Source organism: Dermacentor albipictus, chromosome 3, assembly GCF_038994185.2.
Source record: "Dermacentor albipictus isolate Rhodes 1998 colony chromosome 3, USDA_Dalb.pri_finalv2, whole genome shotgun sequence".
In the NCBI taxonomy this organism is placed as follows: Eukaryota; Metazoa; Arthropoda; class Arachnida; order Ixodida; family Ixodidae; genus Dermacentor; species Dermacentor albipictus.
Genome location: NC_091823.1, coordinates 178,010,424 through 178,037,608, shown reverse-complemented (window position 1 = coordinate 178,037,608; position 27,185 = coordinate 178,010,424). Strand labels below are relative to the sequence as shown.

Here is a 27,185-nt window from a genome sequence, read left to right as displayed (position 1 = left end):
CTCGCTATTCTAACGAAAGTGGTGTTTCGAATTGGCACTATGGGTGAAATTTACAGACAAGTAGGTCGAGGACAATCCACGTAAAGGGCACAAGAATTGGCCTTCGAAGCGCATAAATCAGCAAAAGTAATAGGCCAGAAAACGGAAGCTTCCTGGCAGTGGTATCTATGGGCATCTCCTACGAGAGGAACGGTTGCGCTCTTCGAGAGCACCATTTCACTTTTGCGGGCAACAATGGCGGGAATACTTATGCTTCATTAATTAACACTATAATAATTTTGCCTATATTGAATTAGTTACGAAGTCATCGGATGATAGGGAACTTTTTCACCGTGAATGATTGACACGCAGATGTATCAATTTATATTATTTATTTCTACAATACTGAAGGCCTGAAACAGGGCCCTTGGCTGGAGGAGCGAAACATGAGGATTATAGAAACCAGGGAAGGAGAGCAACAAAACTTTTTAATTACATACTGCGGTTTTACGTACCAAAACGACGATTCCATTAGGAGGCAGGTCACTCGCGAATAATTTTGACCACCTGATCCCCTTTAACGTTCAATGCATAGTAGACGGGCTTTTCTGCACTTAGCCAACATCTAAATGCTGCCGCAACGTCCAGAATTCGATCCCGCGACCTCGTGCTTAGCAGCGCGACACCATAGCCACCATGGCGTATCTGCAACATTTTCAAATATCAGCTAGTAACAACAAAAAATAACTGGCGGGTAAAACATAGGAAAAAAACCAAAGGAACCCCAAATAATTTTTAAAGAAAGGCAAGCCAAGACAAAGATAGACGACATAGATCTATAAGCAGAACAGCATGCAGCTTTCAGGGCATGAAGAAAATAAAAGGTAATGCATATGATAACATCCGCGCCATATACTTACCCCCGTTTTCTCCAAAATATCCTCGACTAGAAACTTTTCTTCCACTCTCAGATGATGATAGTAATTCACTGGTATCCCCTTCGCGACCGTGCGGTGACAAATAGTTACCCAGCCTTCTTGAACAGACCTGAAATAGCCATTGAAAGCGGTCGCTTTCAGTTCGCGAATGGTAATAATGGTATTCTAAAGCACTTACAATATAAGGCATTGCATACTTATTTGTAGTGGTGCTTTTCCCTGGCTTTTATATTACATTATTATTGACCTGTTATTAGTGGTCCGGCGCCGTCGTTTTGAACGGGCTATGGCGGACATCAAAGCGGAGGATGAACAGAAGGGAGGCTTCAGGTTCGACTACAGCCAGTTCCCGACGTTGTGGAAGACGCTGCAGACTGAGCAAGGACAAGATCGTGGGCGTCGACGTTCAAGATCAAGATCAAGGAGACCAGGTAGAGCATCTTGCAGCCGCTCTGGTGGCCGGTCTGGGAGCACATCGGCTTCTAAGGTGCGCTTCAGACTGGACGGACAGTTGGGAACTGAGACTGCGCGTGGCCCCAACGGGACTGCAGGACAGGGTGAGCGTTCCGGTGGGCCTTTAAGTGCCCACCGGAACGCTGTTGAGGTCCACGTCGACGACGGCCCTGTCAGAGCTTTGGTGGATACCGTGGCGCACGTCTGCCATGAGTTCCAGTTTTCGTCACCGCTTAAAGATCCTTACAGCTCCCACGACCCGAGTCGGCCGTCTCGCTGACGGTGCGACGACCACTGTTGCTGGGATGTGTACAGCTCTGGTTCCTGTTGCTGGTCACCAGGTGGTAGTTCTTTTTACGGCCCTTGCGCAGTGCACTCATGACCTCATACTTGGACTTGATTTTCTTCCTGCCCATTCCGCTCTTACTGATAGCTCCGCCGGTGTCCTCCGCCTTGGCCTACCCCGCCTCTGTAAACCCAGTGACCGACCTCTTCCATGTCGCTTACATTGGAGAGATTTTGTTCGCTCCCCATATAAAACAATGACTTATGCCGAATTGTCATGTTCACCAGCTGTTGAATATGGCGACTACTACATGGCGCCTCTTACTGACGTCCTGCTCACGCACGGTATCGCTGCAGTCTGCATGGCCCTGAGCATTACGGCTAACAGAATATGCCTTCCAATGGGGCCTTTTGGCTTCACCAAGCAAGTCCATTCACAGGGTTCTTCCCTAGCACACATTTGCTCCTGCGAGGCTTTCAGCTAGAAGCTTTTGAAATGTATGCCACATGTCCTCCGCCGGGCACTCCAACGCCGACAACTTGTGGTGGCTGCAAAATTCACAGCATGAGCGCCAACGACCTTCTGCCTGAGCAGACTGAAGCCCTTAGACGTATTGCCTAGCAATTGTCGTAGTAATAAGCACATTGTCGAGCCATACTCGTGTCCCTGGGCATCCCCTCTTGTTTTAGTTAATAAGAAGGATGGATAGTGGCGCTTTTATATGATCTACCGTCATCTAAACAACATTACCAAGAAGGACGCTTACCCTTTACAATGAATTGGTGGTGTCCTGATTGATGGTGCCGCTTACTTCTCTTTTATCGACCTTCAATCCGGGTATTGTCTAAGATTTCTGCGGACCCAATGGCCCGAGAGCAAACGGGTTTTGTCACTCCTGATGGGCTTTACCAGTTCAAGGTCGTGCCTTACAGTCTGTGTAGTGCCTCAACCACATTCGACTGAATGCCGTCCTCTCTGCTTCACAGGTTCAAGTGGCATACATGCTTGTGTTATTTAGACGACGTGATTGTGCTTTCGCTTACGTTTGATACACACCTTGAACGCCTCTCAGCGATTCTTGACGTGTTCCGCCGTGCCAGACTTCAGTCGAATTCATCGAAGCGCCATTTTGACCGTCATCGCATTATGATGCTTAGCAATATTGTGGACGCTTCCGGCGTACAACTTCACTCAGAAAACGTTTGAGCTGTGAAAGACTTCCCTTTGCCCAAGTATGCCAATGAGATTCGTAGCTTTGTGGGCTCTGCTCCTATTTTCGCTGGTTCGTGAAGAATTTCGCAGGGATTGCGAAACTTGCCAGAGATCTTAAACAAGACACTCAACCTGGAATTCCGTCCTGGAATCCGGGACTAGCTGCGGCTTTCTCCAAGTGAACCAGATTTCTCACAGCGCATCCCAATTTGACCCACTTCAACCAATGAGTTCAAACCGACGTTCGCACTGACGCGAGTGGTTACGGGACAGTCGCTGTCTTGGCCCAACGTCAACGTGTACCCAACTTTCCCATCGCTTGCGGCAGCATGCTGCTGTCCACATCAGAGCGAAATTACTCAATTACAGAACGTGATGTGTCTCGTTATTATATGCACAGCTGAAAAGTTTCACCCTTATTTTTTTGATCTACCGTTCACACTAGTTTCTGACCGCAGTGCTCTATGCTGGCTTGACTCTGAAATACCCTACCAGGAGACTCGCTCGATGGGCACTGCGCCTGCAAGAGCACACCTACACAGTTGTATACAAGACGCCTGCACAAAGACGTGGATTGTTGGTACCATTGCCCTGTGGCCCACTGTGACTCCTCGCGCACTGAATCGCTCGGTGGCGGCTTTTCCGTGATTCAATTGCTTAACAGCGTCGACGAGTGGCGTCAAGATACCTGCTTAATGGAAATAATCAAGCTCCTAGAATCCTCTCCGAGCGACGCCTCTGCACGCATGTTCACCGTAAAGGATCGTGCCTTATATCGGCGTAACGTGTACCCCGATGGTGCTGATCTTCTCCTGTTTACACCATCACACCTGCGCTCTACCGTTCTTCGTGAGCTGCACGACACCCCATTCGCTGGCCACCTTCGTGTTACGCGGATACACGACAGCATGCGCCGTCGCTTCTGTTGGCCTGGCCTAGCGCTCAGTTCGGCGCTATGTCAGCGCCTGCGAGCTCTGTCAACAGCGCAAGAAACCTTCTTCTTCTTCCTGCTTCGTATCTTCAGCCCATTGACGTCCCACCTGAGCCCTACCGCGTCGGTTTGGACCATCTCGGACCTTTGCCTACATCTGCGTCAGGGCACAAATGCTTTGCCGTCGCTACTGATTACACGACGCGCTACGCAGTGACACGAGCGCTGGCGACCAGTAGTGCTACTGACGTGGCGGGCTTTGTCCTGCGTGACCTAGCTTTATTACACGGCGTCCCACGTCAATTGCTGACTGACCGAGGCCGTAACTTCCTGTCGAATGTCATTGACATTATCCGGAACTGTTGCTCCACGCAGCACAGGATTGCCACGTCATACAATCCCAAGATGAATGGGCTCACCGAACGCTTGAATCGGACCTTAACAGACATGCTTTAAAAATACGTGTTGGCTGAACACCGTGATTGGGACCTTGCACTGTCATACATGACGTTTGCATATAGTTCCTTCCGCCACGACTGGGTATTCTCGCCTTTTGCCTTTAGTTTGGACGTGAACCAACTTTACGCTTGGACACATTTAATCCTTGTCCTTCAACTTTAACTAGACTTCAACTGCAACTTGTGCACGCGACGCCATTGCACGGCTCACTACGTGCGACATATAGCCCGTAGACTGCTTCCTGCTTGCCAAGATAATCAGACGCGTCTTTACGACCACCGAAAATGCGACGAACGTTTTGTTCTCAGTGCCCCCGCGCTGCTTTGCACACCCTTCCGACGTATGGGCCTTTCTGAAAAGCTCTTTCCTCGCTACTCGGGCCCATAGCGCATCCTTCGACAAGTGACTGACGTCACGCACGAGATTGTGTCCGCCAGTCCCACAACATCTGTTACGTTGCCCACCGATGTTTTCCACGTTTCCAGACTACGCATTACCCCCTGTCCTGTGCTTTGGATTCTTAGTAGAGCCGAGCGGTCGCTTCAGCCGCCGGAGGTCATGCTATGTGCTATTCGAAGAAGATGATGTGGACACTTGGATTTAGTGGGACGTACCCATAAGCTGCCTCTGGCTCACCTGAGGCAGACGACGTGCCTTGTTTGACGTTGGCTGGCTTCCATGTTGGCCAGTGTTTCTACCCTTTGTAAATACACTGGATAATTTGTTTGCCTGCTATGCTTCCGCGTAACATAATTTACAAGCTCAATGCATGATTTGAGACACAACCAAAGAATTAGAGCAAGAATCACCTCGTTTGCCTTTTGTCTGTCGCACACGTAAGCGTACCTTGGCGGGGCACTAATAATAAACATTAGGCAGAAATAAAGTTAACGCTAACACATCAAATGTAGCTTATGTTAAACCTAGTTTTCGTCAAGAAAAATGCACAAGGGGAAAGTGAGTGGTGTTCGCTTGTTGTTTCCGCAACTACGCAAAAAATATTTGAAATAAGTATGTCCAATGCTTGGAAAACAAAATGTCACTCACCTGTCATCTTTGGTAATTCGAAATAACTTAGGGGAACTGTTCTGCTCACTGTTCGTGCACCACCCAGCTGCACAGGTGGTCTGGTGTCCCGCCGTGGCCATCTCGTCGTCTGACACGAGCTCGCATGGCTCAGTCACTTCTTTGCAGTCCACACGCTCGCATGGTTCCGAAGTATCCGATGGCCGGTATTTATGCGGAAGCACGAATCGTCGCCGTAGCCAACGAAAATGTAGAAAACAAAAAACCCGCATTACGCTAGGGTGGCTGAACGAGCTCAGCAGAAAGCAGGTCAGCCAATTGTACATGTAAACTGGTAGCGAAGCTTCCATAGGAGCCTACGTGTCAAGAAAATGGCGGCTCGTTGCAACCGTCGCCTTCTACGTATCGAGGGGACAGCTAACAGCAAGCAAACCATAGAGAGAGAGAGAGAGAGAAACGTTTATTAAACGAAACAGTGTCCCGAGCGAGGCCGGGTATCACCCTAAGGTGGGAGGGCTCCTTAGTCCTGGAACCCTCTGGCTTCGACTGCCCTCTTGGCCCTGGCGACGAGTTGTCGCTGGTCTTCCAGGTCCCCGAGGGTTAGCTTGGCCTCCCACGTTTCGAATAGGTCGTTTGCTTCTATTGCTCGTTTTGCGTGCGTTTCTGGTTGCATTTCGCTGCCTTCCTGCCACGGGCATTCCAGGAGCAAGTGTGCCAGAATGTCGGGTACGTTGCAAAGTGGGCAGAGGTAGCCGTGGAGCGTCGGGTAGAGGCGATGCATTATCGTTCCGTGCGTGTACGTATTACTTTGCAGGCGTCTAAGGATTAGGCTTTCTTCTCTGTCGAGTTTAGGGTGCGGTGGAGGGTACACTCGACGCTCGAGCCTGTAATGTTGCAATATGGCCGAATAGTTGGTGGATACGGCCTCCGCCTCTTCTGTCACGGGTCCGAGAGCGCGTGGGGAGAGGGGAGCCCGGCTGACGTGCTCGCGGGCAGCGGCGTGGGCCGCTTCGTTCCCCTCTAGGCCCTCGTGTCCGGGTACCCACGTTGCGCAGGTGTACGGGAGCGGAGTGCTTCGTCTTTTTAGTATCTTGAGTGCATCGGCCGAGGTGGGGCCCCTCAAGAAGTTTCTGCAGGCGGCCTGAGAGTCGGTGAATATAACCGCTGCGTCTGTGCATGTGGTGGTGGCGAGAGCGATTGCCGCTTCTTCAGCCGTTTCCGGGTTGCGTGCCTTGATGGTTGCCGATGCTAGCTCGGAGCCTTGGTAGTCTACGACGCTCAGAGCGTACGCGTTTCGATGCGGATACTTGGCCGTGTCGGTGTAGCGGGCATTCGGGTCATGCCTGAAGCTTCGTTTGATGGCGTTGGCTCTAGCCTGTCTTCTGCTCTTGTGATATATGGGATGCATGTTGCGCGGGACACGTGCGATGCAAATGCACTCTCGAACGTCCGGTGGTATTCGTTCTTTCTTGTCCGTGTCTGCGACATACGTCTCGCTGTAGTTTAGGTGTCGGAGTACTGATCTCCCTGTGGGCGTGAGCTTGAGTCGTTCCAGCTGGCTGTTCTTGTGCGCTTCGGCGAGCTCTTGCCACGTGTTGTGGACGCCCATCTTAAGGAGACGTGATGTAGAGGCCATGGCGGGTAGTCCCAGGGCGACTTTGATTGCCTTCCTTATCATGATGTTCAGCTTTTCTATTTCAGCGTTCTTTAAAGCCAGGTACGGCGTTCCGTATGTGATGCGGCTGGTGAGGAGCGCTTGTATTATTCTTAGAGTGCCTTGCTCCTTGAGCCCGCTTCTTTGGCTTGAGATCCGTTTGACGAGGTGCATTAGTTGCGAAAGGGTGCGTTCTAGTCTCGGTAGGCTGGCAGCTCCCGATCCGTCTTTGTGGATGTGGAGTCCAAGTATTCGCATAGTGTCGACTTTCGGGATTGTTGTCCCGTTGAGTGTGATGCTGGGGTCAGGCTCTTCGTAGTTGGGTGGTCGGCCTCTCGTTCTTGCTTTCAGGATGAGGTGTTCAGACTTCTCTGGGGCGCAGCGGAGGCCGCAGTTTCGGAGATAGCTTTCGATGGTGTCGACGGCTTCTTGTAAGCTACTTTCTTGCCTTCCAACGTTCGTAGCTCTGGTCCAGAGCGTGATGTCATCAGCATACATCGCGTGACGCAGATCTGGTATGGTCTCGAGTAGTGGGGGTAGCTTGATCATAGCTACGTTAAAGAGTAGCGGGGAAATGACCGACCCTTGCGGGGTGCCTCTGTTTGGAAGTAGGAAGCTTTCACTGCGGATGTTGCAGATTCCGACTGTTGCCGTGCGGTCCATCAGAAAGTTTCTGACGTATGCGCAGGTCCTAGTGCCGCAGCCGGTTCCTTCGAGATTGTTGAGGATCGCGTCGTGGCTAACGTTATCGAAGGCTCCCTTGACGTCTATTGCCACTATGGAGTATTTGCTTCGATTGTTTAGGTGATCTAGAAGGCCTTCCTTTAGTTGTAAGAGTACATCCTGCGTTGAGAGGTGCTGCCTGAAACCGAACATGGTGTCTGGTAGGTGGTCGTTGTCTTCTAGGTACTGGGTAATGCGGTCGTGCACCATATGTTCGTAGAGCTTTCCCGCGCACGAGGTAAGGGAGATCGGGCGTAGGTTCTCCAAGCTGAGAGGTTTGTTGGCCTTGGGGATCATGGTGATGTCCGAGTGTTTCCACACAGCAGGCAGTTCTCCTTTCTCCCAGCACTCATTGTAGTAACAGAGGAGAGCCTCGGTGGCCTGCTGCGGTAGGTTGCGTAGGTGTTTGTTAACGATCCTGTCTTTACCTGGGCTGGTATTTCTAGTCAGCTTGGATAGGGCTACGTGGATTTCGGCCTGCGTGAAGGGTCGGTCGAGTTCTGGGTTCGGTTTTCCAGAGTATTCTTTGCTGCGAGTTGACGTGGTAGAGGGTGCGTCTCCGCATAGTTTCTTTTGTAGTTCTCGCAGGAGGTGTTCTTCTGATCCGGCGTGGTTGGGGATAAGACTGTGAAGATGTTGCTTCTGTTTCGTTTTGTTGGGTTCAGTGGCCAGGAGTGCGCGTAGGAGGTGCCAGGTCCTCTTCGTGCTCAGAGTCCCCTGTAGCTTGTCACAGAAAGAGTGCCAGTTCTGCCTGACGAGGTGGTCCGCATAGTCTTGAGCCTGCTTAATCAGGAGAGCGATACGTGTTTTTAGCTTTCTGTTAAGCTTTTGTCGCTTCCATCTCTTCAGGAGGCCACTTCTTGCCTCCCAGAGATGTAGGAGGTGCGCGTCGACCGCGGGTGTATCGGCATCGAGTTGTATGATCTTGGTGTGACGTTCTGCTGTGTCTAATACATTTTTGAGCCATTCGTCAATGTCAGTTATGCTTGCTCCGGAATCTAGCTTGTCCCTGAAGGATTTCCAAGCCGTGCAATTCCGGTCTTGATCTTTTTACGGGTGTGTGCTACATCTAATTGGAGAATATGGTGATCGCTACCTAAGGTTTCCTGGAGTAGACTCCACTGTGCCCAGGGGACGTCCGCAGTAAAGGTAAGATCGGGGTTTGTGTCCCTGGAGACGCTGTTTCCAATTCTCGTGGTCTGGAGGGGATCATTCCAGAGGGTGAGTCTGTGTTGCTGTGCGGCATCGTGCACTCTAGCACCCTTCTTTGTGGTGGTATGATAGCCCCATGCCGTGTGCGAGGCGTTAAAGTCTCCCACTATGAAGAGTTGGTGTCCATTCGTGGATTTCCTCATTTCTCGTACAAAGTGATCGAAGGCCGGTAGCTGGTCGCGAGGCGGGCTGTATACGCTGGCCACGAATAGGCTTTTCTGCGTCTTTCGTTCCGGTAAAACCTCGATTAAGGTGTGTTCGGTCTGGGTGTTCTCTATGTCATGTTTTTGGGCTGTCAGAGTTTTCTTCACCAATATGGCAGTTCGTCGGGTTTGTGCATATGTGGCGTATCCTTGCAGTCGGACGTTCTGCGTGTTGGTTTCCTGTAGTGCTATGACATCCGGCTGGTTCAGCTTGACGAATTCTTGTAGATTGGCGTGTCGAGGGCGGTATGATCGGCAGTTCCATTGCCATATGCGTATAGTTGACTGCTGGTTCTTTGCCTTGTGGTTAGGGATCGCCATCGTCGATGGATTCGAATTCGCGTCGGCGATCGCGAGTGGGCGAGACCGAGCAGGAATCGCTGTGGCTGTTCGCCCGTGCCTTCTTCCGACTCGTGGGGCGCGAATTTTCGAGCTGTGCCTTGGTGATGTAGTTGTTCTTCACATGCGCGATAAAATTGTTGAGCTGTGGTGCGATACCATCTATTTTGGCGTTTAACGTCGCGATCTTGTTCTCGAAGGTAGCGGCTGTTTTTTCGACTGCTGATTGTACAACTTTTTCCATTGTCGCATGAATGTTCTTCATAAAGGCTTCTTGAAATATCAGGCACCTTGCATCTACTATGGCTTCAACGTCGGCCTTGGTCAACGTCGTTCCCGAGGCTCTGTTTATGTTTTCGAGCTCCTGGCATTTTTGATGCAGCTTGTCTGTGAGTTCTTGTTGTTCTTTGCATTTTTGCAGCAGTTTATCGGTGAGCTCTTGCTGTTTCTGTTGACTGCGGAGTAGCTTGTCTATGAGGTTTTGCTGGCTTTGCAATTGGCTGTGCTGATTCTCCAGTTTGCTCTGCTGGTTCTGCTTTTTGTTTTCTAGGACCCGTATGACTGCGGCTTGGGCCGATGCATCCAAGCTGCTCGTACCACCCGAGCCGCTCGAGCCGCTTACCGCGTCGGCGTAGCTCGCGCGCTTGACTGAGCGGGAGCGAGAGCGGGAACGTGAGCGCGAAGCACTTCGCAGTATTGGCTTGGAGCTGCTGCGTCTAGGGGAGCTGCTCGCGCTGGTGGCCGAGGTTCCCAGCTCCGGCAACTCTTCACTGCTGGAGCTCCAGCGGTTGTCTCTTCTCTTTCTTGTAGTCTGTTAAGCCGCTGTTGCCGTATATTGTAGGGTGGAGGACTTGGCTTCAGTCTCTTCTTGCACTCTGTACTTGCAGTTTCATGCGCTTCTCCGCAGAGCTTGCAGGTCGGTGTGCAGTCATGGTCTTGTGCTTGTCCAGTCTTGCCGCATTTGTAGCAAAAATCTGGGATCGGTTTCGGACAGACGTCTTGGCGGTGTCCCATGTTGCCACAGGTGCGGCAGTACTGCACTGACTTGCGATATGGTCTGCAGCGGAAGTCTACGCTCTGGAAGATGATGTAGTAGGGAACGTGCGGTCCTTCGAAGAATACGACTGCCGCGGTCGACTGACCCATCATTCGGGCGTGAAGAACGGTGTATCGTGCCGGTGCTCGGATTCCTGCCATAAGTTCTGCGGTGCTTGTTCCTGGTATGAGGCCATTGATGACGCCTCGGGAGACGTCGTCAGGAGTTCGTATGTTGCCTTTGACGTTGTGGTAAGTGCCTCCGAGCTGTATTCTGTTGATGCTGACCAGCATCTTTGCGTCTTCCTTGTCGGCCGTGCTTGCGATGATTAAATTTTCGATTCTCTGTACCTGTACGCGTACTTTGTCATTGAAATCCTGCTGTGATAGTCCACTCGCTCTACCGATGGCGTGCACGACTGCGACGGTATTCCATTTGGCGAGGTCGAGACCTGCTTGCGGGCGGTAGACGATCTTAAAGTCGTCAAGTGGCAGGGGCGGCATCCTGGGTCTGCGTTGTCGCTGTGAAGGTGCTGCATTGGGCGTTTGCTCATCGGTTGGTTTTTTTGCCGGCGTCCTTGAATTCGAGGTGTCCTTCTTGGCTTTCTTGTTTCTTGTGATCCAGGCGCTTTCCGCTTCGATTGTTCGGCCGCTTTCTGCATCATAGTTCCAGGTACCTTCCCCGGTGTTTTCTTCCGTCCTGTCTGTTTGCATTGCATTCGCTTCATCTCCTTTCTGGTTTGCCATTTCGCTTGCAGCAGCTGCCTCTCGGCTCATCGTAGGGGCTCTTCGCCGCGGCGTGGGCGAGCGCTCGTGTGCTCGTGCTCACGCGGCGCGCGGCGCGCGGAGCTGGTTCTGGCGTTAGGCTTAACGGGGTGGGCGGGCGGTCGTCGGGAATAACACTTGATATCTTCTGATAAGGTGCACTCACCCGAAAGCGGCTAGTGTCCGCCGGTTTCTCTCGTCTTGCCGGTCGCACCGGTGCAAAAATTTGGTTCGTCACTGGCCTTGTTCCGGGGTGAGAAGCACGAGAAGCGGGAGCCCATGTGAGAGATGTCGGTACTCCACGGCCCCCTGGCGGGCAATCAAGCAAACCATAAAAAAAATTAAAAGTTTCATCATGAACGGGAATGACAGTGACGTCAAGTTCTTATGCTACTTGACGCGGATGTTTGAATTTATTAGCGTACGACATTTCGACCACTACGCTAGGAGTTATTTTGCATTTGAGGCTGAAGCGAATTTGCGAGTTTCCTCAGCTTAAGCGGCATCGTATCAATAAACTATGCGAGTGGCTTACACTTTAATGTGAACATAATTGGGCTCTTATTGATGGCAATTGCCCCAGTAGTTCCCTTAGGCAGGCGAACAAACAGGATGAAAAGTGCCACAGAGCCTTCAAAAGCAACTTCACATTACTTCCTCCTGAGTAATTCAACAAATTGACCAAACAAAACATGTTTCAATGAATGAAAGGTAATCTGGCCAGCGCACGGTCGTCATGTAGAGCAACATATGTGTAACCTTTTCACCGAAGCATTCTCAATTGCTTGCGAACCATGTATTCCTATCCAATAGTTATCAGACAACACCCCATTGCTTAACATTATCATTTAGAAAATTTCGTACCTACTTCTCTTCCTGCCCGTCGGACAGTCAAAGCCTGTGTTACGTAGATTGAACGAACATAGCGAACATAGCGCGACGTTCCTGCGCAGAGCGCTTCCCATTTATCGCCACGACGAGACACAGCACGTCGGATGCCGCAGCGTGAACTTGCGCGATAACAAAAACGTGGACTCATACTTTTCGCCAATGAATTTCGTGCTCCAGGTCACGCAAAATTTCAAGTGAAGCACATGCCATACTTTTAACAAACACGCAAGCAAATAAATCGACTCGGACGAAACCGCCGCATTCAAGTGAGCAACGCCTTTCCGCAGGACATATTAGCCGGTTTGCACACTCTTACCAACTCTTGCGCCAGAATGACTGGTTGGTAGGGGTCACTAATAACGACCTAATAATTCACGAAATGGAAAAAAAAATAAGATTAGTTGTTTTTGCGCACCAAAAATATTTGAAACGCAATATTTACTTGTATAACAGTATTCTGATTTAAAATCTTCGAACATTTTTTTTACATAGGTTTTCTAGTTCCAGTATTTGTCCCCCCCTCCTCACCTTGTTGCGCTTACATCGTGCACCATTAAGCGATATCTCTGGCGATAGGCTCTGGCACGCTTTTCGTTCCAAGTTTTGCGACCTATTTAGGTGGACCTTGGAACAGCTGTCACCGTCACCGATGGAATCAACTACCACAGTGAGTTCAGGCAAGGATAAAGCGCTCCCGTTTCTTTCACGGAATAAAACTTGTTTTAATTTAAGAGAACGTGTTTTAATTCATTATTGCACTAGTTATAAAAACACTGCAACAGCAAGCACAATTGCCACATTTCAGTTTATACAACTTTATTATTATGTTTTATTTCACCGCCGTTCGCCATGGACGGCACGCACTCCGCATTCGAAACTAGCGGTCGATTTCCATCGGCTGTTTCAACAGCCCCCTATAGTCGTTTTTGACTCATTCGAGTTGTAATTTGTGCGGGCAGCAGGTCAAGCATCGACCCTGCTAGTCTCCGGCCAACGTTCGTGTCACTCGCGAGTGCAAACGGCGGACTGCGTTTCCTATCGTCCCTTTCTTGTTAAACAGTGGCAACACGCGATAAAACCAATATAGTCGCGAGCAACGTGATCGGCGACGTACCTCGTGGCTTTAATGTAACGCGTCGATGGCTCGGTGGCCGCTGTTTCTTTGTTCACAGCTACGCTACTGCGAATATGTAAAAACGTTGGCTGTTAGGCTGGCAGGGAGTAGAAGCCTCAGTGTACCGATGCTTGCGTACGGTAACGCTTACGTTTATGCATCGCGACATTTTTTCCCGACCTGCGGCCAAACTTATAGGCACACCGACACGTGGATTCGTCAAGATGTGTTTAGGTGAGTAGGGCCATTTTTCTTGTAATGACAGGTATACTGCCTATTCTTTCTTGCGCTGTGGCCGAAGACTGCAGATAGCCAAATGAATGAGGTCAAGAAAACAGAACAGCGTGAAAGCGTCAGCTATAAAGCAAGTGAACACACATGCAGCACTGAATTACAACCGCGAATTGCAGCCAGTTTTTTCACGACGCTGTCAGCGGTGACAGAGACTGCTTTCTGAGCTGGAGCCGGCTGTGACTAAAATTGTAAGACATGTTTGTAACTCATTCCTGCGTGCGTGTCCTCTGACTGTGTCCTGTACGCTCGCGTTATTTTGGAATATTCTGTACGAACCACCCCAAGTCGCCACTCTACTACAGGTCAACGCTTCAATTTTTCTAGCATAATTGTGCACAGCAATAAGAACACGTGCCATAAATTTGGTACAGATAGGCTCGCACTTGGAACTAATATCCTCAAAAAACAACAGCATGGAAACAGATATTGCATGGATCCAGCGCAGGCGCAGAGACAAACGAAAGAATACCGTCCCCAATATATGAAGAAGAGTGCGCCTCTCTGTGTCATTTCTATCGCCTTTGTTTTTAGTGCTGCTGCACCATCGTCGTTAAGAATGATGCACCAACTAGCCCAATAACGCGTTTTATCAATTAGTGGTCCCGAAAAGTTTAATGTAGCCATGATGAATCACATGGGAATGGGACACAAGCTCGCCTCTAGCATGCTTTAGAAGAGCATTTGTATGAGCTTGCATGAGTAACTGCACAACAGGCGGGGCCCAAAGTAAAGGTTAAAATTCTGTGAATAAGGGTGTTGTAACGGCTTTTTTTTTTGTCGCATCGGGTTGGTGGATAACAACAAATGACCTATAAACAAACAAGTTCAATGCATGCATAGCAACTGTAACACGTGTGGCAACACAGCGGAGAAAGAAAGCCTCGTTATTCCTAAATAGTACCGAGTAATGCTTGTAGAAGCCACAAGCTCGTAGCTCTCTGCAAAATATGCAACGATGGTGATAAAAAGGCTCAGAAAGACGTAAATAATGCGCGAGACGAAGTGTGTAGCATGCATTGAGAAGGTTGCGTACGCGATCCCTGTTTCGTTTGACGAAACGCACTATGCTGGGCAATATGAGCGGAAACGCGCGTACGCGTGGCAAATAGCCACGAAAGTGAGTTATAGCGATACGGGGATGGCGCTGTCGAAAGCGGAAGGGAAAGAGCGGCGCTCTTCCGCTTACCGGTGGCACTCCCACTGCGCCAGCCTTTTTCGAAAACGGTATCTGACGGCATTACACTTGCCACAGACAGTCGATAAGCCGGTTCCTTATCGCAGTGACTTAGAGCTAGTCATTTTGTGCTTTCGTGCTTTTTTATATTTCTAGAGCGCAGCTCTTGGGCGCCCTTTCCTGCGTTTAGCGCGAGGTGTTTTCATATGTAGCCCAATAGGACCTCGTGTATATCTTATGTACCGCATGGCGTCACGCTTTGCGGGCAGTCTGACAGATTTATGATTTTTTTCTTTAACCATACTGCAGGCCAATTCTTTGGTCTTAGCAGGAGGGGCTTTTTCGGAATGACAAACAATAAATAATAGCAATAAACTCGAAAACAAGCAAAAGGGGCGAAAGTACCAACGCCAACACAATGTAGGAGCAATTTTCAACAAAACCAAAAAGAAAAGAACCAATATAGACAGAACAGAACTAAAACCAGCAGAAAATACGTACATTTATGCCATTGCGAGCATATATAGCTCACAAAAAAAACCTTGCAGTTCTGCTGGGATGTCTTCGGCCTTGATAACACTTGGCGGTAACTCATTGCACTCTTTCAGAGTTCTAGGGACAAAAACTGTATTTGTAAAAAGTAGTTTTCGCAAAGATTGGCCTCAGTGAATGTTCCGCTGTGTGCCTTGTTTTCCTAGTAGCAGCAGGTTGAGCATAACTTGTTTCAGATACGGCAATTTTTCCGGGCAGAAAATTGTAAAGTAGCAAAAGTCGGTTTATTTTTCTACGTATCTCTAATGTTGTAATCTTTTTAGGTTTCATCAATGACGATGCAGAATCCATCCTTCTATATTTTTCCGAATATAAACCGTACAGCCTTTCTTTGAGCACCCTCGAGTTTTATTATATTGTTCTTAACATATGGGTCCCACAGCGCAGACGCGTACTCTAACCGCGACCTAATACATGTGTTATATGCTGGACGCCGAACACTTACAGGAGCACTTTTTTAAGTTTCCTCTTAAAGAAAACATAGCTTTGCAAAAGCTATGTTTTTTTATGTACCTAGGGGTAAGTCTTACCAGTAATTTCTCACGGGGTGCTCACATTTCAGATATCTTTGTGCCAGCTGACTCAAAGATATCTGAAATGTGCACACCCCGTGCGAAATTACTGGTAAGACTTACCCCTAGGTACATAAAAAAAACATAGCTTTTGCAAAGCTATGTTTGTTTTTTTTAAGAGGAAACTTCACAAAGATATCTGAAATGTGCACACCCTATGAGAGATTACTGGTAAGACTTACCCCTAGGTACTTATATATATCAACATCCTTTATAGTGCTGACGTTAATGTGGTAAGTGAATGTACTCGGATATTTTGTCCTTGTTAGGCGTAGAACAGCTTTTTCCCTATTTCCCAGGAAAGCAGCCCTAGAATGCCTACGCATCGAAGCAGCGACACTATTGGTTATGCTTCGGTGCACAAATTTAGCAGTAACCGTAATATGAAAATAACCTTATCAATGTGCGCTGGCGATGTGAAGTTCCGCAGTTTGTTCAAAGAGACGCACGGTGGGAGTGCCAACGGTTTTTACAACAGCGTCTTTCCACTGTGCGACCGCGGCCGCCGCGCATCGCCCACAGCAGTGTTCGAGGCTATCTGACACACGCTCCTGTGTTTCCGCTCACATTGCTCACGGATACTAACTAGGCAACACAGCATGGAGCCTAAAAAGTAGCCTTCACGAACAGAATAATATTCATAAGGGAGTGCAATATTCAACTTAGTGCAAGGATCTATTCTTAGCAGCAGGGCACTAGTTTCGCTATTTAAGGGGTATTTAGGGCAGAGCTCCAGTAAAATCGGCCTTATTTTATTACAGGTTGACAGTGACTTTAGCCTGCTCTATAGAGAATAAAGGCGAAAGCCTACCCTGCTCGTAAGACATTCATTATATTACTTGACACTTGCATTCTATTGCGTTGTTACTTCCTATTTCTTGTTTTCTCCCACCACAATGTAGTAGGTTGGAGTACCTTAATTACCACTAATTAATTTCGTCATAATTAACAGCAATGTTCGCGGGTTCGACTCTCACCAAAGTTGGGAGATCGAGTGTTTGAATTAAATCTATCTTAATTAACGAGGCCTTGTTTACTTCGCCTTATAAACACCGAAGGAAGTGGGTTAGACTCTCGTCCTTCACACAATGCCAATTGGAATCCGAAGGTCGTGGGTTACAGTGCCTTAATTAACTATATAAAAATTAATTGCGCCTTAATTACCACTACTGGTCGTGCTCGCGCTTCTATGCCTCGGCTTCACGCTTTCTTATAAAGAAATTGATGGCTTAATGAGCCCAAACACCAAATGTGGTTTGGACTGCCGCCAAAGGTGGAGAGTCCTAATTAAATTCGCCTTAACTAACATCACTGGTAGTGGGTTCGACTCCCAGCAAAGTTCGACGGTTCGACTGCATATGAATTTTGGTGCCATAATGCCGGGCATCGGATTTATCGACCCATGGGCCGTCTAAGGCTTTCGGCTTAAAAAGTTTTTTCGGTATTTTGTATAAAACTAAACGGTCAGGGCTAATGGCGCTGACCTGCACCTCACCAAGGCTGTGACTACCGTGCATTCCTTGAGCAAGGGACGCAGACACGCACGCAAGGAGAAATGGGGGTGCACGGGAAGCAAGATGTGTGATGTAGAAACCACAAGAAAACATTCTAAAAAGCATGAAATGAAAAAAAGAACAATCGAATGCATACATCTCGATGAGCAATGAAAAACCGCGATAAGCAATGTCTAGTGCGCATTCTTCTTTTTTCGTTTTCTCCACAACTACCAACCATTCAGCTTTTTTGATTTACGATACCTCGCAGGAAATTGATTCCTTCCTTTAAAAGAATAACAAAGAACACAGATAAACTCTCAAAAATACTCGTTCATTTTTGTTGAATATGAACGCCCGTAGCGGCGTTTGATGGGACGGCAGAGGATGGAGATGAATCGACTGGCCACTCTGCTAAGTAGTCAATTCCCTGTAGTATGCGTATTATTGTACTCTGGGTTCCGGCAATTTTAATTCTTGTACAGCCAGCATGCAAGCAGATATGAAGCAATACCGGAAAATACGGCCACATTTTCCTTATAACTTATAACCATATTCTCTTTTCCATGTTACTCTTATTTATATAATTTACGTCGATGTTTCATATACAGAATTACTTACGGGTACAAAGGGTTTTGCCATTGTGCACAAGAATACAGGAAATTATAGCTAGTGATTTGCTTCGTAATTATGGTGGTTGCTTAGTTTATTTTTTTTTTTGGTGCAGACCACCCACTAGCTACTCGAAATTCACTGTTTTGACTCTGTTGTACCCACATGCTGCTTGCAGCCTTATCGTGAGTGTGGAAGAATCAAAACTAGTGGTGTTGGTCGTGCGAGCGCCATTATCGAAACACTAGGCACAGGGCCTGGTTTCGGCTCTATCTCCTACAACTTAAAACCCCAGCCAGACCTTATGATGTAATGCGAGTGGACCGCATTTTTTTTCTCTTTTCTTTACCCACTTCATCTGAGCAGACAAGTTGGTCATTTGCACGATCGTAATGCAAATAAAAAAAGTACCTTATCGTTATGACCACTTTTTCGGAATCATTTTGAGAAGACCTAAGTACATATTATTGAATAAATAATTGTATACTGTTCATATAGTGCCGATGCCTGTTTTTTTTCTTTTCCTCTAAAGAGGCTCAAGGCCTCTTTAGAGGCCTTGAGCCTCTAAGGAATCAATATAGGAAGGAAGGAATCAATATATACACGTATATATTGATTCCTTCCTTTAAAAGAATAAAAAAGAACGCAGATAAACTCTCAAAATTACTCGTTCATTTTTGTTGAATATGAACGCCCGTAGCGGCGTTCATATTCAGATATATGCCTCGAGATATATGATCAAGAGATATATGCCTTGAGGCATACATCTCTTGCGCCAAAACTGCAGTTTACGGTATGTGCACGCACAAACACAGGCACCACCTAAAAGTGGCTTCTTGTATGTTGTTTGCATGTGGTTGGCAGAATTAGTTTTGTGTGTGTGTACGTGTGTGCTTACGTGCCTGCGTGCATAAGCGCTCAGCCTTCTTTCTGATGTTGACAGGTTTAAATTAATGCTACTGCTCGCCGACAACATTCTCGTAGAGTTACTTGGCACTGCCAAACAGGGCTCTGCTATCACACACACTTCATGAAGCTGCTTGTCGCAGTAAGTGTTCACAACATAAAAAGCCTTCAAGTCGCATGGGGCATTTCAGCTATACGAATAGCAATAATCTGTACGAAAAACAAGTCATCGAAGTGGAAACATGCCTAAATATCACTGCTTCATTTTTAAATTTGTGAATATTGCTATAACGGAAAAGTACGAATTCATTGATGAAACCATAAGCCCACGAGAAAGAAGGCGAGCTCGGATTTCCGACAACCACTGCACAGAGCCTGAGCAATGAAACAGCGTACTCTAGACCCGCAGCGGCGTTTGATGTCTCGGCAGAGGATGGAGGGGAATTGAATAACCACGTAACTAAACAGTGAATTCCGTGTAGTATGCGTATTACTGTTCTCAGAAGTGTTAATTGTGTCTCTCTTTTTTTTCACTTTGCCTAGATCGCATTTACGGCAGAAAAACCTACTCACACGCAGTGATCTATTTTTTCTCTTCATTTTAATACTATTAGGATTCTTTGGGAACGCACGCCTGTCTGGAGTATATTTGTATCTACGTCTATTTATGCATGTATGTCCTTGCCAAGCCTCTTTGCCGCTAGCTTGAGTAACTGGGTATCCCATGATCAAACATTTGGCTGCTCTGTTGAGGGAACCAGCCTCAAAAGGAACCGTTGGACCAAATTAGATCACTGGGTATATACCGCGTGACGTGTGGTGCTTGTCAAGAACCTCCTCGAAGCAAATAGATGCCTATGTGTCCCTGCATGTGTTCCGCTCTCCAACGACCCTCTTTTACGGGTCACATGGTATGAGACGCTGGATATTTGCCGTTCCTTAATCAACACATTTCACACCAACTCGAATCACAGTGCATTTGCGACTGCGTATGCGCTGCTCTTCACTAAAGTTCTCTGATGCAACCAGGGTAATTGGGTTCGTGCCACGATTTGTAATAATTAGTATATAAAACGTACCGTCAGCAATTACGTGGTAGCCATGAGGTCAATCGTTAAAACCACAGAAGTTGATAATCATCCCTAAATGATGGACGCAACGCAAATTCTTTTTATTCCTTGTTTTTTCCTTTCTGAGCACACTTTCTCTCAGTACTGTCAAGCTTGATTCCCGTGAACGTTACTCAAGAACAGGTACGGCGAAATTCGTGGGTTGTCGAGAAATCACTTCAACTTTGTTGAAATGATGAATTGTCTAGAGCAACAGCTTCAATTTGCTTACGGTTCTCACTACATACCAGTTCCAGCTTATTGGTACTCATTGATTACCGTAACGCTGCACTTGGATGGCCACCACATGAATAGACAGTGAGCGCTTTGTACTTATTCTGTCATGTCCACGCATGTGTTTGTGCTGCGTCCATGGATGTGACTCTTTCGACAATGCTCACCAATGCGTCGTGACTAATGCCTATTGAGCTAAATATGTGAATGCCAACTTAATATAGGTGTAGTGCGTGGTTACACAGCCGCGACGACCAGTGCACAAGTGCTCACTTTTTCTCTGTACTTTTTTGCAGGATGCTGACGTGCCATGCGCAAGAGCGATAAGGGAGGATGCAGATCGACTACCTGAGTAACTGCACCATAGCGGGCATGGCGCCCGCATGGACGTGCATGCCGCCAGACCAAGTGTACCTCTACCCGGCGGGCGGAAACGGGAGCTCGGACCTCGCGTGCGCAGGGTGCAATTCTACTGAACTGTTTTCGTCCATACCAGATCCCATTGCCGAGGAGTCCTCATACGATGCGCTCTTAGAAAGCAGCCGCTTCTGGATACAGCGTGTACTTGTGCCCATGATAACGCTCATCGGTGTCATTGGAAACACCGTGACGATCGTCATCATGACTCGGAGGCGGATGCGGTCGTCCACCAACAACTACTTGGCCGCGCTTGCCATCGTCGACATGCTGTACCTGCTGGGTGGTTTCGCACTCTCGCTCAAGCACTATGAATTCATTCAGGTGAAAGGGCTGTTCATTTATTTCCGCTGCTTTCCTTTCCTCATTCTCTTGACGGACACGTGCAGCAACACGTCCGTCTGGCTTACGGCGACGTTCACTGTGGAGCGCTACATTGCCGTGTGTCACCCGATCAAGGGCAAGGTACTCTGCACTGAATCTCGGGCTAGAAAGGCCGTCATAGGGGTCGTCGTGTTTTGCTTTGCGCTGACTCTACCGACGCCATTCGAATACGCTGTGGTCGAAGAGAATGACCCAGCCACCAACATGACCAGAGTGAGCCTCAGCTATTCCGAGTTTGGGCGCAATGAACTCTACAAGAAGATATACTACTGGTTGACAGTGGTGCTTTTCACTCTGGTGCCATTCTGTCTCCTGGCCGTGTTCAACGCGTTTCTCGTGCGTTCCGTGCACATTTCGCGCAGGCAGCGTTCCAAAATGACACAGAGGACCGACTCCAGCCGCGACAACCAGGAAAACAAGATCACTGTCATGCTCATCGCGGTGGTCATCCTCTTCTTTGTCTGCCAGCTTCCCACAGCCGTCACGCTGCTCTACACGTCCATCCGAAGCCCCGAAGAAGGCAGTGAGCAGGAGAAGCTAGTCTTTATCCTGGGAAATATTTTCAATTTCCTCATGTCGATCAACGCGGCCGGTAACTTCATACTTTACTGCCTCCTCAGCCAGAAATACCGGCGAACCTTCCTGCAGATTTTCTGCCCTTGCGCTGAGGGTCGATTCGTGAGACTCCAGTCCGTTTACCAGTACACAGGAACCGGCATAAACCAATCGGACGACCATACCACCGCTACGAGCCGTCGCTTAAGCTCCGTGCGCTCGGCGCGATCCAATTCGTCGGGACCTCTTGACGCCAACGGTAAGAAGAGTGCCCCGGCACGCGCTTGCTTGCTCAACGTGCCCGAAGAGTCCGCCGGCGGGCGCAGAGGGAGTGACTACGGCGCCGGCCGACCGACAGCGGGATCCTTCTGGTCGAGGCTTCGGCGCTCTACCAGCGGGAACACTGGCCGAGCGAGCGCGGGCAATCACGAGAAGGCCAAGGACTGCGTGGTTGTCATCACTGCTCAGGGTGTGACGGAGAATAGGTGTGTTGGACCGAACGCATAGTCTGTCGAAGAGTGTGGAACTTGCGCTGCTCAAGTGAACGTTTACTGGCCGGTGCTTAGTAATAGCGGCAAAGAACAATTTGCCCATTTCGACGACTATGCTTGCCTTGAACTCTTCTGTGGTGTTGTGCGCGTATTCAGCAGGAATATTTCATGCTTAGGCTGGTGCTGGAACACGCTCAACAACAACAAAAACAACCTTACTAGTTTTCTTGCCATGGCATAGGCTGCATAAGCTGGGCGCTGAGCCTAGTGAACGCTGATGCCGCACAAGGCGGCCCTTTCATCCGCGTGTTCATGGCCATGCTCAGTGCCATTCAACTGAAGGAACCTTAGTGTCAGCATGAGGCCGCAGTAGTACTTTAATGCGATCATTCGCTTGTACTCGCCAACGATCAGTGAATTAAGAAAATAGTATGCGAATGCAGGGAACCTACGTTTTGCCTTCAGTGGTCACCAACATATCAATAATGAATATGAAGTGACAATTATGAGCTATGACTTGAAGCATACACGAACTAAGTCGGCCATATTTGACACAGTATCGGTGAACATGAGTGCGCTTTTTAAGAATTAAATTATCAATTACGTGTTTTATTCTTTTCAAACAACACTATTCTAGATTCACAGCGAACGGGGCTGTGAATGCAAGGAAGGTGAAGAGTTGATGACGAAATGGCAGCATTCAACGCGCTTAGCTTCGGGCACACCGAAATTAAATGAAGCATCAAGTTCATAGGAAGCGAGCAAGACTTCAATACAATTTTTCCTTTCTCGTCGCTTACTAACACCCCGATATCTCACACGTTCCTGGCATACTGGTCACGGTGCTTTTTTGGGATCGTCTTGGAACAGGATCGGAGGAGGCGATGCTGGTAGGGTAGTGTGTTAACATTCTTAAGAGTGTTCTATTTAGCTGTAGTTTCGGTCACCCACGTATACCTAGGTACAACAGTGTAAACGTTTTGTCGCCTTCACATTCTTGACCACAAATGCACACTAACTCGCACACCCGTTGTACATTTGCATGTTCCTTTACCAGTCATTGGGTCCTCATCATTGTATTGCCTAGTTCGTATCTACCAAGCTTAAGCGTGCTATTACTTCCCAAAGTTTTCTATGGCTTTCGCAGATCACCAATCGTATTGTCGTAATTTAAGTGTCACGAGTGTTTCTGGGAATCGCAATAAATACTTGTTGCATTTTCTTTTCAGACAATGTTGACTTGTTCTACTGTTGATAACCTATCCTTTGTTTGTCGTCCCTCATTCTTCTCATTTAGCCGATAAACGTCACACCTCTTACCCCAGTTGCCTCGCAGCTGCAGGTGAGGAAGTAATTAAGAGCGCGCATCGTAGCAAACCACCTAAAGGAATTCATGGGGGGCGTTATTCTGTCAAAAGAACGACCATACTTCTAGCTATAACTCGTTGAGCAATTCGGCAAGTTGTTTTCTGGTATCGAGGAATTCATCCTTGCAGGCTCATTAACGGCGGTGGTTTGAGGAGGTCGCGCAATCATTTGCGACTGGCGACCAAAAAGTGGCGGAAGGTGACCGATGCTCAGACCGGCAAGTGCGACCGGCACTTGCCGGTCACACGCGGGCGAATGATATGTTATTTGAAATCAAGAAAAGGAAATGGGCATGGGTATGACATGTAATGAGGAGGGAAGCTAACCGATGGACATTAAGGGTTACGGACTGGATTCCAAGGGAAGGGGAGCGTAGGAGGGGGCGGCAGAAAGTTAGGTGCGTGCGTGCGTGCGCGTGTGTGCGTGCGTGCGTGCGTGCGTGCGTGTGCGTGTGTGTGCGTGTGTGTGTGTGTGTGTGTGTGTGCGTGTGCGTGTGCGTGTGTGTGTGTGTGTGTGTGTGTGTGTGTGAGAAAACTTTTATTGTAATGAAGTCAGGAGGCTCGATTTCTTAAGCCAAGACGGGCCGCTCCCACGTTGGCACTGTCAGGCCAAGCCTTTCAGCGACATCATGGGCCCTGCCCTTAGTTGGTCCTGATACATTGGGCCTTTAATTTTTTTCTCCCACTGTGTACATTCTTCAACGAGGTTGGGGAGAGTCGCGGGACACCCCGACAGCATATGTCTGATTCCAATGATGCCATTACAATTGTTGCAGTCCACCTTAATCTCCCTCTCTGAATATATTTTATCAATGGTTTACGGTGTGGGATATGTACCCGTTTGCAATAATCGCAGTGCGCCTGCCTGAGCCCTGTTCAGTTTTGAATGTAGCAATGGGAATTGTCTGCGTCCTAAATAGTTATGATTGGTAACGTCATTGTATGGTATTAAATGATGCCTGGCTTGATCGTGAACGGCTCGGTTGTGACTGTCACGGTTAGCAAGTCCTCGTGCCAAGTCATGAGCAACCTCATTGAGGTTTACACGAGTCTCATCCACTTTCCCCATATGCCCAGGGAACAATCGGATTTCTGTTCTCCTAATCCCAATGTTTTCAGAAGTATAGCTGCAACTCCAGCTATGTAGCCCTTATCAAAACACTCCACAGTGCATTTCGAATCACTGTAAATGCAGGCGCACTTATTACTCCTGATGGCTAGAGCAATTGCCGCTTGTTCTGCCATCTTGGTAAAAATAGTGAGAGCGTCTTGCACCTTCGCTTGATAATTTTATACAATGACCGTAAATGCTTTTTACCTTTCACCCAGGCAGCATCAACTACAGCTGCCAGTTTGTTCTGCTGTTCTATTTCCTGCAAGAGTGCTTTAGCTCTTGCCTTTCTCCTTACGACATTATAGTCTGGATGCATGTTTCTGGGGAGAGGGTTGGTTCTGATCTTGTTCAACTTCAATCCTTAATTCGACTTCAGCCTCTATTGGGCTCCTTGATGTATTCACTTCTGCACCTATTGCCTGTAATATGTTCCTGCCAGCTCGTGACTTTGTCAATCGTCCCTGTTGCGCTAGCTGTTGGGCCTCCGCGATTTCCTCCATTTTGTTGTGCACCGTAGACTCATGAGTTTGTTGGTTGCAGCGTTACTGGGTATCTGTAGGGCTACTTTATCGAGCTTTCTGAGCATCACATCAAGTTTGCTAAGTTCTGCCTGCTTCCACTGGAATAATCCAACCACATAAGTGAAGTGACGGAGAGCAAAGGCGTGTATTAGCCTCAAAGCGCTGTATTCTCCTAAGCCTCTGTGTCTATTGGTAATTCTCCTTAGTAACCTAATGACTTCATCTGGTTCATCCGAGATATGTTGTATTGTTCTATAGTTAGCATTGGTTTCCATCTATGTGATACCCAAGAACCTTGATTTTTGCAACTAGCCTGATTGGGGATCCTTCATGAGTGTATAAGCACACTCTTGGCCCATCTTCCGGAATGTAACCTCTGGGTTTGCGACCTTTTCTGCGATGTTTAATGACTAAGAGTTCTGATTTGGCTGCCAAGCATAACAACCCCATGTCTTTTAGTGTGTTCTCTACAACATATTAACTTTCCTGTAATCTCATCTCTGTATGTCCTACATTGTCCTTGGCACTCCATATGGTTATGTCGTCGGCATATATCACATAATGTATACCCTCAATTTTCTCCACATTTCTTGCAACCTTGGATATTGCTAAATTGAATAGCATGGGTGAGAGCACAGCCCCTTGTGGAGCGCCCCTATTTCCCAAATTCTTAGCTTCTGATTTAGGCTCACCGAGCATGATTTGTGCAGTTCAATTTCTAAGAAAGTCTTTAATCATGCTGAAAAGTCTCTTGCCTAAACCCATTCCCGAGAGAACGTCAAGTATTGCCGTATAGTTTATACGATCAAAAGCTTTTTCCACATCCAATCCTAAAAGAGCTTTCGTATGCGCTTGGCTGGCCTGCATAAGATGATGTTTGATCAGCAGCATAGCATCCTGAGTTGACAGCCGCGGACGAAAGCCGATCAAGCTGTATGGAGGGATGTCGTTTTGCTCAACGTATTTCGTGAGTCGATTTAGGATGACATGTTGCATAGTTTTGCCTAGACATGACGTTAAGGCAATAGAAGGGCGGTTGTCTAGAGTGAGTTGTTTGCCTGGCTTCGGTATGAGGATAGTATTGGCCACCCTCCATTCCTCTGAGTATACCCCTTTTCTCCAACATTCATTGCATTGTTCATTTAGATAAGAAATTGATTCATCATATAGATTTCTTATTATCTTGTTAGTTATTCCATCAGGTCCAACCGCCGATCTATCGTTAGGACTATGAAGAGCCGCCCTCACTTCACTCTCAGTGAAGTCCCAGTGAAGTTCTTCACATATACCTACCGTATATTCGGGGCTCTCCTCTCCTTCGTTTTGTTGTTTAAGTGGGAGATATTTGGCTGCGAGACTATCCATGGTATCCCTCTCTGTTTTATCTTGGCTTTCCTGATGAACCAAATTAGCTATAGCTGTTATCTTGCTTGTCCTTGTTTCATTCTCGTTGAGCAAATGCTTGAGGAGGTTGCAGCTACCTCCATGTTTGAGTCTACCATCAGACGAATTGCAGATCTCATCCCTCTGTTGCTTCACGAGGGTCTTCGAATGATCATCAATTTCTCCGTTTAATTGCGCATTTTTTTTCTTAGACTTTTGTTGTGTCTGTGCGTTTTTCATCTCTGTAATATAGCCTGTTTGGCCTCAATCAGATGCGCCAGCCTGCCATCCATAGCTTCAATGTCCTTCTGTCCTGATTTCTTTAGTGGCCTCTTTGACGTCCTCTCTGAGCTGGATGACCCATGTCTGAAGGAGCTCCTGCTCGGTATCGAGAAGCCCGTTTCCTTCTTTTCGCCCTGATTTTTCTAAACTGATACCAATCAGTGAATTTGAAGATTCTAGTTTCCTGTCTCGGTATGTATATGGTTATGTGTATGATGTAATGATCGCTTCCGAGATCCAAGTTTGAATTTCCCCAATTGGCTCGTCTTGAATTGTTTACGAAAGTAAGATCTGGCGTGGAGTCCCTGCTTGTGGGCGTGCCACAACGGGTGCGATACGCCGGATCAGTAATCAAGCATACGCCCAGATCCATGGCAACACTCCATAGCTCCTCTTCCTTCTTTGTGTTCCAAGTGTATCCCCATATGTGATAGGGATCATTAAAGTCCCCTCCAATAATGAGCCGGGAGTTTCTGGCAACCGAAAGCACTTTGTTGAAGAGTGC

The 27,185-nt window shown here is 47.9% G+C and overlaps 1 protein-coding gene across 3 annotated transcripts in view; it reads left to right on the top strand.

Annotated features, from left to right (window-relative positions):
• LOC135917192 (FMRFamide receptor-like) overlaps positions 1-23,246 on the top strand; it is a 982,442-nt gene extending 959,196 nt beyond the window's left edge. For 2 of the 3 annotated variants that reach the window (XM_070536295.1, XM_070536294.1), the window contains one exon: positions 20,463-23,246. In XM_070536295.1, the coding sequence (XP_070392396.1) occupies positions 20,500-22,029 (1,530 nt within the window). In that variant the 5' untranslated portion in view covers positions 20,463-20,499 and the 3' untranslated portion in view covers positions 22,030-23,246. Of the gene's footprint in view, positions 1-13,034; positions 13,455-20,462 lie in introns of those variants that run through there. The other variant, XM_065452898.2, reaches the window with a different exon arrangement.
• Positions 23,247-27,185: the final 3,939 nt, after the last annotated feature.